The following is an 18,501-nucleotide window of genomic DNA, read 5'->3' as shown; positions in this document are numbered from 1 at the left end:
TCTCATCTAAGCTTGATGCAATTATTACTATGGATACAGAATACTATTAAGTCTGTCCTTATATTACAATAATTGGGAGAGCTAAAGTTGCCAAATTACCAAAAAATGGGGTAGAGAAAACAGACAGCAAAAATTTTAATTTTGGACCAACACCAGATTAAAGATATGCATTTTAAAGGAAGTAAAACAAATTTTGAATGTCTAAAGAATAGATCCCAATAGCAGCAATACTTACATGTAACTAAAAAATGACTTCAGATGAAGTGTGAAATCTATAAACTGTTTCCACAGTGGCAGTAAAATGAATATAATTTTCTGGATTCTTAATGATACTACAAAAGGAAATAACCTTTTCAAGATTGTTTCTTGTATCATGATTTGGTTTTTTAATAGGCCCACACTGATTACCAGGGATATATTTGAAAATGTGGTTTTCCAAGAATACTGCTGCAGTATTTATGCCACATTGATACTGCAGCTAAATATCATAGTAGTATGTATGGCAGCCTAATGCACATGAACTAGATTATCCAAAAACTAAGTTCAGCCATAGTTTTCTTGCAGTATTATTAGAGCAAAATAAATGACCAACATCCACAAATTTAACATTTGTCATCAATTAACTCACATCCAAAAAATTAAAGAAAACATAATTCATCAAAACAGCAGCAAACTTAAAAGGGATTTATTTGTGATTTCCTATATATATTTAGCTTGTAAATACAAGACTGTAAATGTATTAAGAGACAATCTCTGTTAAAGTTTTCATTGTGTTTCACTTCAAGTACTGCACAAGTTAAAATCTGATAAAGGATTTACATTCGGTTATCTGAAACTCCCCATCTCAGACTTTTGTTTTAATGTGGTGGGTTACTTCATCATTTCCATAGATACCACCAGCAGGAAAGTCTCTCTTATGGCTTCTAGGACTTTCATTAGTTAGTGTGCATACAGTTTTCATTTTCTATATCATTGTCATTATCATTGCTATCTTCATCACTTTCTAATGGGATGCCAGTGGCAGCTGAAGCACCTTTAGTTTCCCGGTCAAGAGGAAAAAAGCCAGTTCCACTGAAAGTATCTTGTCTCTGGTAGAAAAGTACATATGCTGCTTTGGACTGTCAAAACAAACAAAGGATGTTAGAACAGTCATGATTCTCAAAGATCACATTAAATATAGCATGAATTTTTAACTAACCAATTTTGGTAACAGGACATAAAATCAAGTAGAAAAACCAGACACGGCCAAAAGGAAGTTATTTAAATTGATTAAATTTAAGATGGTTTCTAAATATAAAGGAAGAATAGTCACTAGAATTAAAATTTTATATTCTCTTCTAAATTATTTGGACCAAGAAATAAACGCAATTATATCACAGATTAACCTAGTTACTCTAACATGAGACAGAATTCTATGCCTTCTTTCCTATCATCTCTAAGGAAAAGGTGAGCTACTCTCTATCTAGTACTTGTCACTTCATCTCACGTTTGCTGTAGAGTCCAACTTTTCCTACTGTCCTAAGGATATTGTTCCATCAATAATGAGTATCTACTGGACTTTTCTCTTTGGTGTTAAAAATACTTAATTAAGTCTTTTCCCATGATAATCCCTCTCCATTCTACCTCTCCCCTTCTAGCTGCCATATACCTCTCTTTTCTTCTTCCTCACAGCTCAGGCTGATAAACAGTAGTCTACACTCATCATTCACTCTCATGCACACTTCTCACTTCAAAGTAATCTAACTTTTGCCCAAAGCATTCTAAAGAAATAACTTTTGTTAGGGTCAATAATCTCCTAATAAAAAACCTAAATGGGTGGCTTTTTTAGTTCTTTTGGTTAATCTCTTTGTAGCATTTAAAACTTCCCTACTTCTTTTTCCTTCAACAAACAATTTCTGGCTTCTGTGACAATACTACTCCTTATCTTCTATTAATACTATCTCTTCAGTTTCTCCTCAGACTCTTCCGTGGACTCACTAAATCCTGACCTTTACATTTCTACATTTACATCTTCATTTATACCTAACTTTAATCTAGTTCTATTAATTCTAGCCAGTAAATATCTCATAAATCCATTCTCCCCTTGTTTATACTGTTACTATTACTACTTTAATTGCTTAATTACTGTGACAGTCTCCTGCATGGTCTTTTTGTTTCTTTACTCAGTGCCTTCAAATCTATCTTCTGCAGTGTTCTCAGATGTTAAGATACAAATTTAATAATGTTATTCTATTGGTTAACAATTATCTAATGGCTTCTCACTCTTTAAGAAAATGTCTAAATAACCAGGATGTCACTTTTCTTGATCTGAGAGCTAAATTTATCTTCAGACTAATTTTTCTTTATATTCCTACAAGAGCTTTTCCTTTTAGTCATATCCAATTATTTGCTATTCCCTTACAATGTCATGCTATGTCATGCCTCCTTGCTTTTGCTTAAAACATCTTTGCTTCTTTTGTCTAATTTACTCTTATTTGTACTAGCAGACTCAGGCCAAACACCACCTTTACTATATGAACTTCCCTGCAGTGGTCTTGTCCTCTCAGACCCCTAAATCTGAGTTGAGACAACAGTTTACTTTATATGTAGCCACAGCAAAATAGTTAATAGTACTTATCATACTATAATTGTTAAGTTACTTGTCTGTCTTTAGATTGTAAACCTCTTGAAATCATAGGTAGCTGTCTTTTTAACCTTATTTAGAATGGAGTCCTATGTATATGACATATATACACACCCCTATATAGAGGGTACTCAAATACTTGTTGACTAAATGAAGAATCATCATTGTTAGAATGCATAGTAACATCAAATTCATATGTTATATATGAACAAGATGAATTGTTTATTTGAAGGCTGGATTAGGCCAGTGCTGTTAAAGAAACTTTGAGGATGTAGGCAATTTTAGGATGTTTGGGGGGAGAGATTAAAGAGGAGAACAGAATTGAAAAGTACAGTACCAATTAGGAGTTTAAATATAAACTGAAACTGTAGTTAATTTAGGCATATATACAATTTAAAAATATTTATAGTGTTTAAGTCTTTTTGTTATAGACACAGGGAGACAAGCAACAGTATATATATGTATGTATATACCACCCCCTACCCACAGAGAGAGAGAGAGAGAGAGAGGGAGAGAGGAACAATACAAAATTATTTCAAACCTAATCGTATGAGAGAATAAAGCCACGCCAATAATTGGGCTCAGAAGTTTATTAATTTGATTAAATAAGTTGAAGACTTTAAAGCATTATAAACTGAAAAGCTAGTCTCTGCCCTCAAGGAATATATAATTTAATCTGGGAAACAGAGTAAAGCATTCAGTGTGCCTCACATCAACAGAAAACCTTCTGTATAGGAAATATATGTGCAAATACTATATTTCTCACTCTTTGTAATATTGTAATCAAGAAGTAAAATTTATAGATATGAAAAAATTTATAGAAAATACACTCTTATCAAGCAATTCTTAGTTTTCCTCTTAGAACACACTGTAGTCATTCTCCATCAACCATTATCTGAAAATAAAAATCTGCTCTGATGTGAAGCACAACTAAGGCCAATATTTTGGCTCAAGCTGTGGACGATAAACTGACAGAAGTATGAACAGATGTAACTTACTCATTTTTTCCTATTCAGAACATATCAGAGTAATAAGTATGTGTTAATTTTATAAAAATCTATAATTCTTTTTATCTAATTATATAATTTTGAGCTTAATTGTTATAAGGCAGGATAAGACTTTAAGGATTATATAGGTTGGTGCAAAAGTAATTGTGGTTTTTAGCATCATTGAAATTTGCCGTTTGATATTGGAATACATTCTTAAATAAATGTGATTATGTTATACATCATCTTAATGTGTATTTCTCAATTTATTTTTTTTGCTAATGACTTATTACTTGCTGTTTATTTTATATTTATTTTGGACTATGGAAGTGATGTTAGACGAAAAGCAAATCTGAGCGATTTTCTTATTTGAGTTCAAAATAGTCGTAAAGCAGCAGAGACAACGTACAACATCAAACAATGCATTTGGCCCAGGAACTGCTAACGAACGGTGCCACGGTGGTTCAAGAAGTTTTGCAGGCCGGGCGCGGTGGCTCACGCCTGTAATCCTAGCACTCTGGGAGGCCGAGGCGGGTGGATCGCTCAAGGTCAGGAGTTCGAGACCAGCCTGAGCAAGAGCAAGACCCCGTCTCTACTAAAAATAGAAAAAAAATTATATGGACAACTAAAAATATATATATAGAAAAATTAGCCGGGCATAGTGGTGCATGCCTGTAGTCCCAGCTACTCGGGAGGCTGAGGCAGGAGGATCGCTTGAGCCCAGGAGTTTGAGGTTGCTGTGAGCTAGGCTGACGCCACGGCACTCACTCTAGCCTGGGCAACAAAGTGAGACTCTGTCTCAAAAAAAAAAAAAAAAAAAAAAAAAGTTTTGCAAAGGAGACGAGAGCCTTGAAGATGAGGAGTGCAGTGGCCTTTGGAAGTTGACAATGACCAACTGAGAGCAATCATCGAAGCTGATCCTCTTAAACTACGTGAGAAGTTGCCGAAGAACTCAACGTTGACTATTCTATGGTTGTTCAGCATTTGAAGCAAATTGGAAAGGTGAAAAAGCTCGATAAGTCAGTGCCTCATGAGCTGACCAAAAATAAAAAAAATTGTTTTGAAGTGTCGTCTTCTCTTCTTGTACACAACAACGAACTATTTCTTGATCGGATTGTGACGTGTGACAAAAAGTGGATTTTACCCGACAACTGGCCATGACCAGCTCAGTGGTTGAACCAGGAAGAAGCTCCAAAGCACTTCACAAAGACAAACTTGCACCAAAAAAATGTCATGGTCACTGTTTGGTGGTCTGCTGACGGTCTGATCCACTACAGCTTTCTGAATCCCGGCGAAACCGTTACATCTGTGAAGTTCGCTCAGCAAATTGATGAGATACACTCAAAACTGCAACACCTGCAGCCAGCATTGATTGGTCAACAGAAAGGGCCCAATTCTTCTCCACGATAACGCCTGACCACACGTCGCACAACCAACACTTCAAAAGTTGAACGAATTGGGCTTTGAAGTTTTGCCTCATCCACCATATTTACCTGTCCTCTTGCCAACCTACTACCACTTCTTCAAGCATCTTGACAACTTTTTGCAGGGAAAACACTTCCACAACCAGCAGGATGTAGGAAATGCTGTCCAAGAGTTCGTGGAATCCTGAAGCATGGATTTTTATGCTACAGGAATAAACAAACTTATTTCTCATTGGCAAAAATGTGTTGATTGTAATGGTTCCTATTTTGATTAATAAAGATGTGTTTGAGCCTAGTTACAATGATTTAAAATTCTAGGTCCACAACCGCAATTACTTTCGCACCAACCTAATAAGTGAGGCACTTAAAGGAATTTTTTCCTTTTTTATCAGTCTGATGTTAAGTAGTCAATGCCTAGAAAGGTAAGACCTGAACTTACTTTCCTAGACGAAAACTTTATTTTTTATTAGACTCCATTCATGTTGAAAACTACCAGAAAAATTTTCACCTTGCAATTTATGCTTTTGATAGTGGGCAAATTCAGAAGACAAATTTCCATTTAGGAGACAATTTTACATGTCTTTAATCACAGCAAGTCTCTCTTAGCTACTAGAATTGCTAGAATATAGACTTACAGTGTTCTGTGGGCCCTTTTTTACTAATTTATATTTGCTCCTTAAAACAGTGATTTTTTTAAGGAAATATAAGACACACTCACCACAATTTGGTCTTCAGATGCAGTGGAGACACTACTGTCGTCAAAATAGTACCATTTTCCATCATCTTTATTTTTTGCAAAAGCAGTATCTAATGAAAAAAACAATCACTTCTATGACTAAAATGATCTTTGTTTTCTGGGAAACCCTCAAAACTATTTTCATCGATATAAGGAATATCTATTAAAATTACATGATAGCCATTTATTGATTCAAGTGATTCAATTAACTAAAATTTTTAGAATCATTTCCTACAATCTAGATGCCTAAAATACTTTTCACACAAGTTGAAACATTTTTTTTTAATCCCAGGAAAAACAGATTTATTATTTTTTAAGTCACAGAGTAATGGCACTATGACAATAAATGATAATTCACATTCATGTAGTGCTTATTGTATGCCAGGCATAGTGCTATGTACTTTACATGTATTATTTCATAAAAAAGGTATTATCACTATCATTCTTCCCACTTTAGACATGAGAAATTAAGGCATCAAAAGAAAGTTAATTTGCTCAAGGTAGTACAGCTGTTAGGTAGCAGAGTTAGGATTTAAACTCAGGCCTGTCTCTGACTCCAAAGTTTGAAATTTCAACTATTATTTAAATTTTCTATGACAATTTCTTTTCTAAAAATACTATGCATTAATTTGTAGTGTTTTTTACTTCAGAATCTCTTTCAGTCTTTATTTAATTACTTTCTTTATTTTTGAGAAGGAGTCTTACTCTGTCACCCAGGATAGAGTGCAGTGGCCTGATCATAGCTCACTGTAACCTTGAACTCCTGGGGCTTAAGTGATCCTCTCACCTCAGCCTCCCAAGTAGCTGGGACAATCAGCTCGCACCACCATGCTCAGCTAATTTTTAAATTTTGTGCAGATACGAAGTTTTACTATGTTACCCAGGCTGGTCTTGAACTCCTGGCCTCAAGTGACCTCCTGCCTTGGCCTCCCCAAAGTACTAGGATGTGAGCTACTACCCTGCCCCAGTCTTTAGCAAAAGTAAAGTCAGCCTTCCATATTTGTGGGTTCCACATCCCTGGATTTAACCAACTGGGGATCAAAAATATTCAGAAAAAAAATTCCACAAAGTTCCAAAAAGCAAAACCTGAATTTGCCACACTCTGAATACTACATTGTGAAGGAAGTGATGTGCAGGCATTGTATTAGATATTATAAGTGATCTATACTGATTTAAAGTATATGGGAGGATATGAGTGGGTTTTATGCAAATACTACACCATTTTATACAAGGGACTTGAGCATCTGTAGATTTGGTATCCACTGTGGAAGGGAGGGGGGTCCTAGAATCAATCCCCCACTGATACCAAGGGATGAATATACACGGCAAGAAAAACATAAAAAGTAATTAATTAATCTGCAGAACTTTTACACATCTGCTTTACCTTTAAGTTAAAAAAAAAAAAAAAGTCCCCTTTCCCATCTGATGCTTTGTATAACTACCCAATAACTGAAGAAACAAAGTCACAAAATGTTCTCAATTATCTGTGGTCATACCTTCTAAAAAGTGACCCTTTATAGGGTATGGATTCTAAATAATTCCACCCATTATAAAACTAAAATTATTCTTCTCTTTCAGATATAAGTAAGTTATTGGGATACCATCCTTGATATGGTTGAAATAAAAGGGCAACATTCTTCATTAAGTTACCTGTTTGGAAATGAAATTACTTTGAAAGTAAGGTAAATACGTATTTAAGAATTAGCCCTCCTATCTTTGGTGAAGCTCCACTGGTGGCCAGAAAATAATTTAAAAGACAGACAAACCAGCCAGCCAACCAACACAAAACAATGGTTTAAACTCTTAAGTTGTTTAGTTAACAATTTTACTTAGCACCTACCATGGTGGAAGAAATGTCTCATATTTTACCTGCTATTGGTTCCCTCTCCCCAAAAATCAACCATGGAGAAAAACGACAGAAGCAGAGGAAAGCTAGGGTCAAAGGAACTAACAAAAAAACTGAAAACCCTGTTGAGAAGACTAAAGGCGCATCAGTGTGAACTCATGTGGATATGTGTGTGTGTGCATGTCAAATGGCTGAGGATTGTGACAGAGTGGCTGGAGGCAGCAATGAGAAGATAGGTTAGAAGAAAGCTTTTAAATTTCACTCCTGGGACAATCATTGCCTGTTGTCACAGAAATTGGCAATACTCAGCTTACCCCAGTCAGAGTCACATTCTTGTTTAAAAGTCCTGTTTGGCTAACAAAATATTTGACAACTAGTATGGCTAAACCCCATGCACTCTGGCTAAAAATCAGCCTTGGTGAGGATTTGAAGAAAACAGCAGTGAGCTGAACAGCTTCCTTTGAGCATGTCCTTCCGTGTTGCTCCCCTTCCAGCTACCTAGCACCTCTGCTAAGCTGTTGCTATGCATGCTGTGTTGTTTCTTACTTTGTATCCTTTCTTAAATCTGAGTAAACTTGGTGCTGGGTGAAACCTTTTGTGTTGTGAGTCTGTCACTGTGGAGTAGACACTGCACTTAGAAAGTAAAAGAAACACTCTCAGACTGAATAAAAAGATAAGATCTATGTGATCTATAAGAGATAAATCCTACAAAACAGCACAGAGGGTTTGTAAATTATCAAAAGAAAGTTACATTAACACTTGCAATACATGAGAAAAAGACAAAAGGGACAAAGAAGAAAGTCAAATCCTGGTAAAAGGAACAACACAATAAGAAGAGCTACCTATTATAAACATAAATATAACTAATAATGCAAAATAACAACTAATAAAACTGTTGGGAGAAATAGATAAATCAATACTTAAGTAGGAATCCTGACAAATTACTTTCAGGACCAGAATGAACATAAAAAATAACCAGAGATTGTAATGGTTTGAATACAATTGATAAACTTAAACTATTAGAGATATATAGAACTCTATATCCGAATGGGGAATATATATTTTTCCCAAGCATACAAACATTTAAGAAACAGATCATGCATGTAGTAAGCCACCTGGGAAGCTTCAAACTTCTAAAGATTAATATAATATAGAAAATGTCTCCAACTATTACATAATGAAATTAAAAACAAAATGTTAGCTTAAAAAAACTCCATATACTTGGAAATTAAGTAAATGATTAAATAATTCTGGGGTAATTAGGAAATCATACAGGAAATTTAAAAATACATAGAATTGAAAGAAAATGAAAATGATACATTTAAAAATTCATGGGATAGAGCTAAAGTTGTACTTAGCAGGAAATTTATAGACTTTAATTATAACTTTCAATATAGGAAAAACAATGGAAAGCAAAAAGCTAAGCATTCAACCCAAGAAGTTGGAAAAAGAGTAACATAGCAAACCCAAAGTAACAATTAGAAAAATATATTGAAGGAAAGGGAAGAAATCAATGAGACAGAATAAATACATACAATAACAAAAAGAAAAATTTAATAAAATGAAAAGTTAATTCTTGGAAAAACTAATAAAGACAGACCTCTGGGAACACTGATTTAAAAAGAAAAGAGAGAAAAGAATAAAAAAAAGGACAAAATTATAGCACATGAGTATTATAAACAACTATTCTCAAATAGATTGGGATTGAAATGAAATGGATGTATTTTTAGAAAAATAGAAAATGTCAAAATATACACAAATGGAAAAACAAAACTGAATAGACCAATATACATGACATAAATAGAAAAATCTATGGTTGAAAAGCCCAGATGGCTTTACAGGGGAATTCTACATTTTCATGAACAGTTAATTCTTAAATTACACTAGTTCTCAGCTTGTTCTATGACTGTTATCTTGATTCCAAAGTAAGCTAACAACAATATAAAAAACTTACTTGACCATTTCACTTATGAATGAAATTATAACAATCCTAAATAAAATTAATTTAACCAGATCCACTGTGTATCAAAAAATACATGAAGATAAGTAGGATATATCCCAGGAATGCCAAGATTGTTCAACGAAAAATCTATCACTTGGAGAGTGCAGACAGTTAGAACCATCTTGGAGAGTAATTTGGCAACACAGAAACACTCAAACTCAGCAATCTCACTTCTGGGTACACAGCTCAAAGAAATACACAGGAGACCATAAAGAATGATATTTCTCAGTCTTATCGTAGTAGAAAGTTACAGGCAATTTGGATGTCCATCATGAGGTAAGTGGAGAGATAAAATATGGTAGATGTAAATCATGAGTGGTGAGAAGCAACAGACTAAATGGACACAAAGTAACATGGATAAGTCTTAAGGAAAATGTCAAGAGAAAAAAGTAAGATCTATTGAGATCTATAGCACAGTACAAATTATATAAATGAACAAATATGCATGATTTTTAAGAGTATATGTATCAAACATATTAGAAGGGGAAGGAGAGGCGACCCAAATGGACCAATGATGTTCCTTCATGTGCCTTGAACTATTAATTCAATCCTCTATACCTGATGTTAAAAAAAAAAGGTTCAAAAGCTGATTCATTCATTAATTCAAAATGAACTACTATATGTAAGACACATCTAACATTTTAACGTTAAGTAGCAATAACTACTTTAAGAAAAAAAGTCTGGAGTTATTCAAACATCATGATTTAAAAGGTAAACTGTCAACTTACAATGTCCTCCTCCCATCCCTCCATAGTGGTTGGAAACAGCAATCAAATTATAGCGGCAAGGACCTGCATTTGGATTAATTAAGAATTCCGACATATCCAAGTCACTGTTTAAAAAAGAAATCAAGTTAATTTTATGTTGTCCCTAAAGGCAATGAATTCTATTCCTATCTGCCATTGTTTGATACATATATTTCATGAAAGAAAATTATCAAGAGCCAAATAGTTCTTAAAAAAATTTTTAATTATTATGGGTACGTAATAGTTAAGAACCAAGTAAGTCTTAAAAAACAAATCATACATGTGCCCCTGAGATTTGAATGTTTCGGCAAAAATTTGCTCGGTGGCTAAGAATTTAAAAATGCCCAGTTGAAGCCGGGCATAGTGGCTCACGTCTGTAATCCTAGCACTCTGGGAGGCCGAGGTGGGCGGATTGTTTGAGCTCAGGAGTTCGAGACCAGCCTGAGCAAAAGTGAGACCCTGTCTCTACTAAAAAATAGAAAGAAATTATATGGACAGCTAAAAATATATATAGAAAGAATTAGCCGGGCATGGTGGCGCATGCCTGTAGTCCCAGCTACTCGGGAGGCTGAGGCAGGAGGATCGTTTGAGCCCAGGAGTTTGAGGTTGCTGTGAGCTAGGCTGACACCACGGCACTCACTCTAGCCCGGGCAACGGAGTGAGACTCTGTCTCAAATAAAAAAATTATAAAAAAAAAAATGCCCAATTGAATGTTGTTATTCAGATTGTTTTTATGCTAATACATTTAACTCTCAGTATATCAAGAAAAACAGTCATCACCATTTACCATCTGGGTCCAATGGTTCCATTTTATTTTTAAGTCATTTTAAAGAATCATTTATATAAAGAAAAATATAGGGATCTTGATGTCAACTTTCTCAGAAATTTTAAAACATTTAAATGTATCAAAATCCAATTTTTATTCTACATTTTCCTGGTTTTGATGACCTATATACCTTTGGGCAACATCCTTTGAATGAAACTGTTCATAATCTGTTATGCATGAATCTGGAAAATGACTATCTTGTAAATAGCTTATTACTATTTCTGGTTGTTCTTCTTGTATTTGCATTATTAAAAAGCAATAATGATTCTAAATTTCAAATACATCTCTAATAGATTCTACCTTGTCATTACTTCTGATTCTTTTTCTTGCTGATTCTTTTCTTTCTTCACCAAATATTATATTCTTTTTTTGTTTGTTTTTCTTCATTTTTTTTTTTTTAAATAAGATAATTTCTTTCTATTTTTAGTAGAGATGGGGTCTCACTCTTGCTCAGGCTGGTCTCGAACTCCTGACCTTGAGCGATCCACCCGCCTCGGCCTCCCAGAGTGCTAGGATTACAGGCGTGAGCCACCGGCCCAAATATTATATTATTGAAAACTTTTAATGGCTCACAATTTTGTTAAAGATAAAATGACCTTTTTTATTTTTGCTCAATAATTGCAAATCCTTTTCAATTTTAAATTTATAAACACCAATTAGAATGAGCAATCCAACGAATATTTTCAATTTTATATCATTTATTTCCTTTTAGTCATCTCTACAGATATACACTTGCTTTCAGCATTTCTCCACTTACTAACTGTATCAAGTAAATTATGGTGCACAAATATCATAAAATCATAATATCATAAACAGTTTGAAAGAATACTGTTACATGTTCTTTTTGCAAAATGGGATACCAAGTTCTTGTTGCAAAATAATTGTGTGATGAAGTCCTTCCTGTTGAATGGCTAAGTGAATGAGAATACAATGTTCCCTTTTTGTCCTTCTGATTTCTCAATTGTGTGCAGTGAAAGCTAATAAAAAAATACTACAAAGATATTTTCTCCAGACTTCCTTATACTTTTTTACAAATATGATGTCACTCAATTGCAATAAGAAAACTGAAGGATAATTTATTTCACTACAGTGTCATCCTTCAAAGCAATTCCATTATCCTGTTTTATTTTAGTCTTTTTAAAAAGAGCATATTTAGGAATAAATTATTCCTAGAAAAAACAAAATCACCAAGTACTATAAAGTATCTTAAATTTATAAACAGGACCAATGAACCTACAAGGTAATTTAACACAGAATGACTTTTATTGTATTTTTTTTTTTAAAGTGTATTTTCTCTTTGGTCTTTGGAAAATCTCTAAGAAAGAATAAAAACTACAAAATATCAATCCTTATCAACTGTTAGAACTACCCAAAAATAAACTCAAAATCTGAAATTGGGTCCAATGGTACCTGATATTTATTTACTAAAAGATAACAAAAAGCATCAAATAAATTTGAAAAAAGTTAGAGTTGCCCAATGCTTAAAACTTACTTGATTGGAAAATCAACTAAGGTATCCAACTTGTCTCTCATGTATCGACTGTAAGAAAATCGCTTGAGATGTACCACAAGTACTGGAGGCAGGGACCATAAATCCAATTTCTTTGTGGCTTGCTGATGTTCTTTACAATTTGGACAATACCTAAAAATAAAAAAGAAAATATTTAAGGCTCAATAGAGATACAAACAGCCTTCATTAATGAAAATAACAGACCAAAAAAAAAAACACAACACATTTGGGAAGTTCCACATATATTCAGTGAACAATTATTGTATGCCTAGTATGTACCAGGCTGAAAGCAACTCCTCTTATTTTTATCTTCAACACATTTTCCCAGTAGGTTCCCATTGTAAATTAATATGAAAATAAATATTCAAAGAAATAATGAGGGCTGGATTATTTATATTTTAGTATGCTAAAAAAGACATGGATCACAAATCTGTGCTGAAAGATAGGTATTAGAAAACCTCAAAACTTCTGGGCTCTAATGGAATAACACCACAAAATATATCACTATAATTTTCTAAGAAAGTTTCTCTCAAAATGGTTGCACAGCTAAAAATTTTGGGGAAAAAGTAACTGAACTTAACTATCAATAGTAAAATAGCTATTATGGAAAATATAGCAATGAGATTAAAGCCTAACACTGTAATAATACTTTTAAAGATATTCTCATCCTTCCTAATAGACTATAACTTATTATATAAAGAATGCTAATTATTGGCCAGGCGCGGTGGCTCACGCCTGTAATCCTAGCACTCTGGGAGGCCGAGGTGGGCGGATCGTTTGAGCTCAGGAGTTCGAGACCAGCCTGAGCAAGAGCGAGACCCCACCTCTACTAAAAAATAGAAAGAAATTATATGGACAGCTAAAAATATATATAGAAAAAATTAGCCGGGCATGGTGGCGCGTGCCTGTAGTCCCAGCTACTCGGGAGGCTGAGACAGGAGGATCGCTTGAGCTCAGGAGTTTGAGGTTGCTGTGAGCTAGGCTGACGCCACGGCACTCACTCTAGCCTGGGCAACAGAGTGAGACTCTGTCTCAAAAAAAAAAAAAAAAAAAAAAAATGCTAATTATTATTTAAAATATCAAAGAGAATTTAGTAATTAATTTTTCAACTTGACATAGCACATACCTCAGAATAAATCCTTAAAGAAAATAATTAGAAACAATTATTTAACTTTGTCTCTTACCAAGGATCTTCAGCACCTAGCTTTTCTTTTGTTGTAAAAAGCTCAATGCAATCTTTTAATTTCACAAAGGGTTTTTTAGGAGGTTTATATTCCACACTTTCATGTTTTTCAAAATCCTAAAGAGAAGTATTTCTTGAGTTAAGAAAACAAATGAAACAAAACTCATTTTAGTGATACCATCTTACTATGAATAATAATGAAAACTCCTAAACTTTCTCAAAAGAATCATAAAGCTTATTTCAGTTGAGATTTATATACCATACTTCTAAATAACTCCTGTATACACCTATATGAATAACATGTAAACATAAATCATATTCAAAACAAACTCTGAACCTTTAAAACAAAGGGTATTTTCACAAAGACTTTCTTTTCTAGTTCATGACCAATTTTTTTACTGGCAAAATAAACATATTTGATAGAAGCAAAGAGTGTAACAATACAATTAACTCTGGTAATGGAACAAAGTAAATCAAGAAAAGGTAAAGGAGTGAATGAGTGATGACTTACCTCAGCAGCATTTTCATCAAAATATCTTTTTTTCAATTCAGGATCCCAATCCAAAGCAAGAAAAGATCTTTCTAAGGTGGAAAACATATTTTTTCTTTAAAATTTAATATGCTTTCATGTTAAAATTAATGTATTTTAATGTTAGGGTATATACCAGACTAAAGAAATAGCAATCTTTTCCACTTGCACTAGGTGATCAGGGCAAATAGCTGTTTCCAAGCCATTGAAATAATTTGAGTTAAAAAAAAAAAAGATATAAAACTTAAGCAAGAGTTCAACCTCCTTTTAATAAATGTTGACATGCATCTTAGTCCACTTAGATATTAAGGCCGTTCATGTACGATTTGAAATAAAAAAGTAAATGTCATTTTTCATGACAGGGCTGAATATCGTGGTTTTCACCTAAAAAAATAACATGCTCTGCTCATTTAGTGTTCAAGCCATTTTTCACAAATACTTACCATCTAGCCTAAGCTGCCTGTCATCAAATCTTATATGTCTGGTATCATCTTTGATGTAGTTGATATCAGTGTTGCCTAAGTTGTTGAACTGGAATGTAAACAGTCGTTTTTTGTGTCCCGTGAGTTGACCTTTGCAAGTTTCCTCAGTACATAAGCCATTTTCAGAATCATTATCTCCTCCAACTGAATCTTCAGACTGACTGTTCTCATTCTCTGAGGGAAGTTCTTGATCCTGGCTGGATTCATCATCTGGCTCATCTGTTTCCATTTCACCTAATTTTTAGATATTAGAGATCTTTAAGTAAACCCAAATGTTACATTTTTAAATTATTAATATTATTTTTCTTAGGTTTGCAGATTATTTTTTCGTTCTTTAATCCCCATCTTCTTAACTTTTTCTCTGAGGCAATAATCTAAGTGAAAAGTTTTTTACAATTTAAAAAGAAAGTCTTACTTGGTGAGCCTTCTTCATGTATGCCATTTGGGCCATTCCCATTAATATTTTGGTCCTTACAGCAGTGTAGGGATCCTTCAGTTTCTTCAGTTCCAGTAGATATTTTAACATATCGGCTTAAACAAAATCAGAAATCAAACAAGTTCAGTTCCACAAAGGTAAAGACAAAGTCTTCCACTCTGTCAGTAAAACAAAACTTTCTAATGCAATAACAGTGGTCCTTCAGTAGATTCAAGGATAAGTTCAAACTCAAGATATAGTACCATAAGTGTAACTAGTAATTTGTTTTGTTTTTCTTTTTTTTATTTCCAAATATTAAGGGAGTACACATACTTTTGTTACAGGGATAACTTGTATAATGCTTAAGTCGTGGCTTTTAGTGTGCCCATCACCAGAATAGTGTTCACTGAGCCTGATAGGTAAGTTTTTACCTGTCACCCCGCTTCCCAACCTCCCTGCTTCTTGGTTTCCAATGTCCTTGATATTTCTTTATGGCCATGTGTGCCCATTGTTTAGCTCTCAATTAATAGTGAGAGCTGTTTTTCCATGCCTGAGATACTTCACTTAGGATCCCCAAGGTGCTGCAAAAGACATTATTTCATTTCTTTTTACGATTGAGTAGTACTCCGTGGTGTGTGTGTGTGTGTGTGTATGTGTGTGTGTATATACATATACACAGACACCATATTTTCTTTATCCACTCATGGATTGATGGGCACTTAGGTTGATTCCACATCTTTACAACTGTGAATTGTTTTGCTTCTCTTTATAAAAATAATTTGTTATTTTTAGGGTTTATGTCTTTCTTTTACATGTTAAAAATCTGTGGCAAATAATTTCTCAACTTAAGAAGTATTATATAAAAAGATCATTTAGATGATATATATTATTGCTAAGAACACTTATATTTGTATGGGATTTTTATGTATAGGTTAAGGAATTATAATAATTAGGTATGCAAGAAAGAATACTAAATATGTCAGCTATAAACAATAAAAGAAAATGATTAAATGGTATTCCTGATTACATTATACTTCAAATAAAAGTTTGCAGGAAAGCTAAAAATGGGCTGCCTTATAATGGCAATCAATCGTGAACTAGTAGTGTATATAAAGAAAGGAAGCATTTGCCATTTGTTATGATTTCAGAGTTCGTACATATATTTTAATTACTGATAAATTCTTATTTTCTTCCAACTGTAAACTTTTGGTATAAAATAGCTAAAGACTTTTATGCTTCCTGGGTTTGAAATTACCCTGTATGTGTTTTTTACTTGAATAAGAAAGTAGATTAGAGTATAATCTGATTTTTTTTTTTTTTTTTTTTGAGACAGAGTCTCACTCTGTTGCCCAGGCTAGAGTGAGTGCCGTGGCGTCAGCCTAGCTCACAGCAACCTCAAACTCCTGAGCTCAAGCGATCCTCCTGTCTCAGCCTCCCGAGTAGCTGGGACTACAGGCATGCACCACCATGCCCGGCTAATTTTTTCTATATATATTTTTAGCTGTCCATATAATTTCTTTCTATTTTTAGTAGAGATGGGGTCTCGCTCTTGCTCAGGCTGGTCTCGAACTCCTGAGCTCAAACGATCCATCCACCTCGGCCTCCCAGAGTGCTAGGATTACAGGCGTGAGCCACCGCGCCCGGCCTATAATCTGATTTTTAAAATTCCTACTTATCTAAACAAAGTTGAGATAACACAGACTTGTTTAGTAGAATATACTACTACCCTGCATGTTTACTTTCATTAGCTATTTTATATTTTATTCCCATATTTATTTTGTCAATGTAGAATTATCTGGCACTTACCACATTCTCAAAAGCAGGAGATTATAAAGTTTATCTTCAGTATTGTTTCGTGGTACAGCCATAAGAAAAGGTTGACCAAAAAGGGAAGAACCAGTATGGTGGGTGTAACTTGAGTGCCTGAATTTTTCTCTTAGGCAAACAGGAATAATCACATGTTCTGTATCTTCTGTCCTATTGATGTTAATTTCAAACCTAAAAGGACAAAACTGAACATAAACTCTCAAAAGTTCATGTTATGTCTTTTGATTTTTTTCTCAAGTAATATTTTACACAATGAATTTTATACTTACACATAAATATCATCCCGTTCCATAATACTACTAAGGTTTTCATCCATAGCGAATATTCTGTGAAATCTATGATTGTATATATCGGTAACTATCATCTAAAAGGAAATAAATTTCTATTAAGCTGGTTTTACAACACTGAAAAACTAAACACCAATGTATATAATTCAACCCCAAAAACATCTCACCTTATCTGCAGGTACTCCTGACAAAGTAGACAATGCTGTACAAAGATCTAGTATGTTTCCAATTTTAGGGACAACCACTTTGTACTAAAACAAAACAAAAAAAACCAGTAATAAATTTATTACTTTTGAAAAATATTCAGTAGATAGATGAGAATGGCCTTATGTTGGCTTCCTCACATTCCTTTTGCTTTCGGCTCACAGTGTCTGCAATCTTGCCATCATCCTGGGTGACAATGTCCACATGGATGACTTATCCTAGCCTTATTATTCCTTCGCTCCTCAATTCAAAGATCTATATTTGCATTCAACTGTCGTTAACTTCCTAGACCTTTCTAGGAAGACCTTCCTACTTCTCCTGGAAATTCATTTTTACCTGTTCTTTGCTTGCTTTGAGATTTCCAGTCGCTACTCTCTTCTTGCCCTTCCATCCAGGCTGCATGTGCTTTATCACTTCAACTATTCCATTGCAAAACCTTTAACGTCTTTGTTACCGAGTTCTATTTACTCTTGCTAAACTCTCTCAGAGCTGTTCAGATATGCTAGAGAAAATTTCTCAACTTTAGAGGACAGTGTGCCACAAATTTACAGTGCCCAATCTCAACTGATCCTTCAACACTACCCAAAAATAACTCTGTGTATCACATATTTGCTTATTCTCTCATTTCTCTCAATAACTATTTAAAAATCTCTACATTTTTGAGGCTTCCTATTTCACCACTTCTCCCTTTATGTCAGCAGAACACCTATTTCACCAAGAAAACAGAAGCTATCTGGTGGAAAAAAATCTCCAACTTCCTATGCCCCTACAAACTTACTTAAATCCATACAGGTCCTTTTCTCTGTCTCTTGTAACACATGGAAAGACAGGTGTTTCTCTTCCCATTCAAGGGTAATCCTAGCATCTATGTTCTG

The 18,501-nt window shown here is 34.1% G+C and overlaps 1 protein-coding gene across 2 annotated transcripts in view; it reads right to left on the bottom strand.

The window, feature by feature from the left end:
* Nucleotides 1–689: 689 nt before the first annotated feature.
* USP15 (ubiquitin specific peptidase 15) overlaps nucleotides 690–18,501 on the bottom strand; it is a 129,593-nt gene continuing 111,781 nt past the window's right edge. For both annotated transcript variants that reach the window (XM_069491645.1, XM_069491646.1), the window contains 11 exons: nucleotides 17,590–17,673; nucleotides 17,405–17,499; nucleotides 17,115–17,306; nucleotides 15,309–15,424; nucleotides 14,855–15,127; nucleotides 14,394–14,464; nucleotides 13,884–13,999; nucleotides 12,682–12,831; nucleotides 10,346–10,449; nucleotides 5,752–5,840; nucleotides 690–1,118 (listed from right to left, as the gene is read on the bottom strand). In XM_069491645.1, the coding sequence (XP_069347746.1) occupies nucleotides 936–1,118; nucleotides 5,752–5,840; nucleotides 10,346–10,449; nucleotides 12,682–12,831; nucleotides 13,884–13,999; nucleotides 14,394–14,464; nucleotides 14,855–15,127; nucleotides 15,309–15,424; nucleotides 17,115–17,306; nucleotides 17,405–17,499; nucleotides 17,590–17,673 (1,473 nt within the window). In that variant the 3' untranslated portion in view covers nucleotides 690–935. The remainder of the gene's footprint in view (nucleotides 1,119–5,751; nucleotides 5,841–10,345; nucleotides 10,450–12,681; nucleotides 12,832–13,883; nucleotides 14,000–14,393; nucleotides 14,465–14,854; nucleotides 15,128–15,308; nucleotides 15,425–17,114; nucleotides 17,307–17,404; nucleotides 17,500–17,589; nucleotides 17,674–18,501) is intronic.

Source organism: Eulemur rufifrons, chromosome 16 (assembly GCF_041146395.1).
Source record: "Eulemur rufifrons isolate Redbay chromosome 16, OSU_ERuf_1, whole genome shotgun sequence".
NCBI classification, from domain to species: domain Eukaryota; kingdom Metazoa; phylum Chordata; class Mammalia; order Primates; family Lemuridae; genus Eulemur; species Eulemur rufifrons.
Note: the sequence above shows the minus strand (reverse complement) of the source record. Positions and strands in the feature narration are given on the sequence as shown.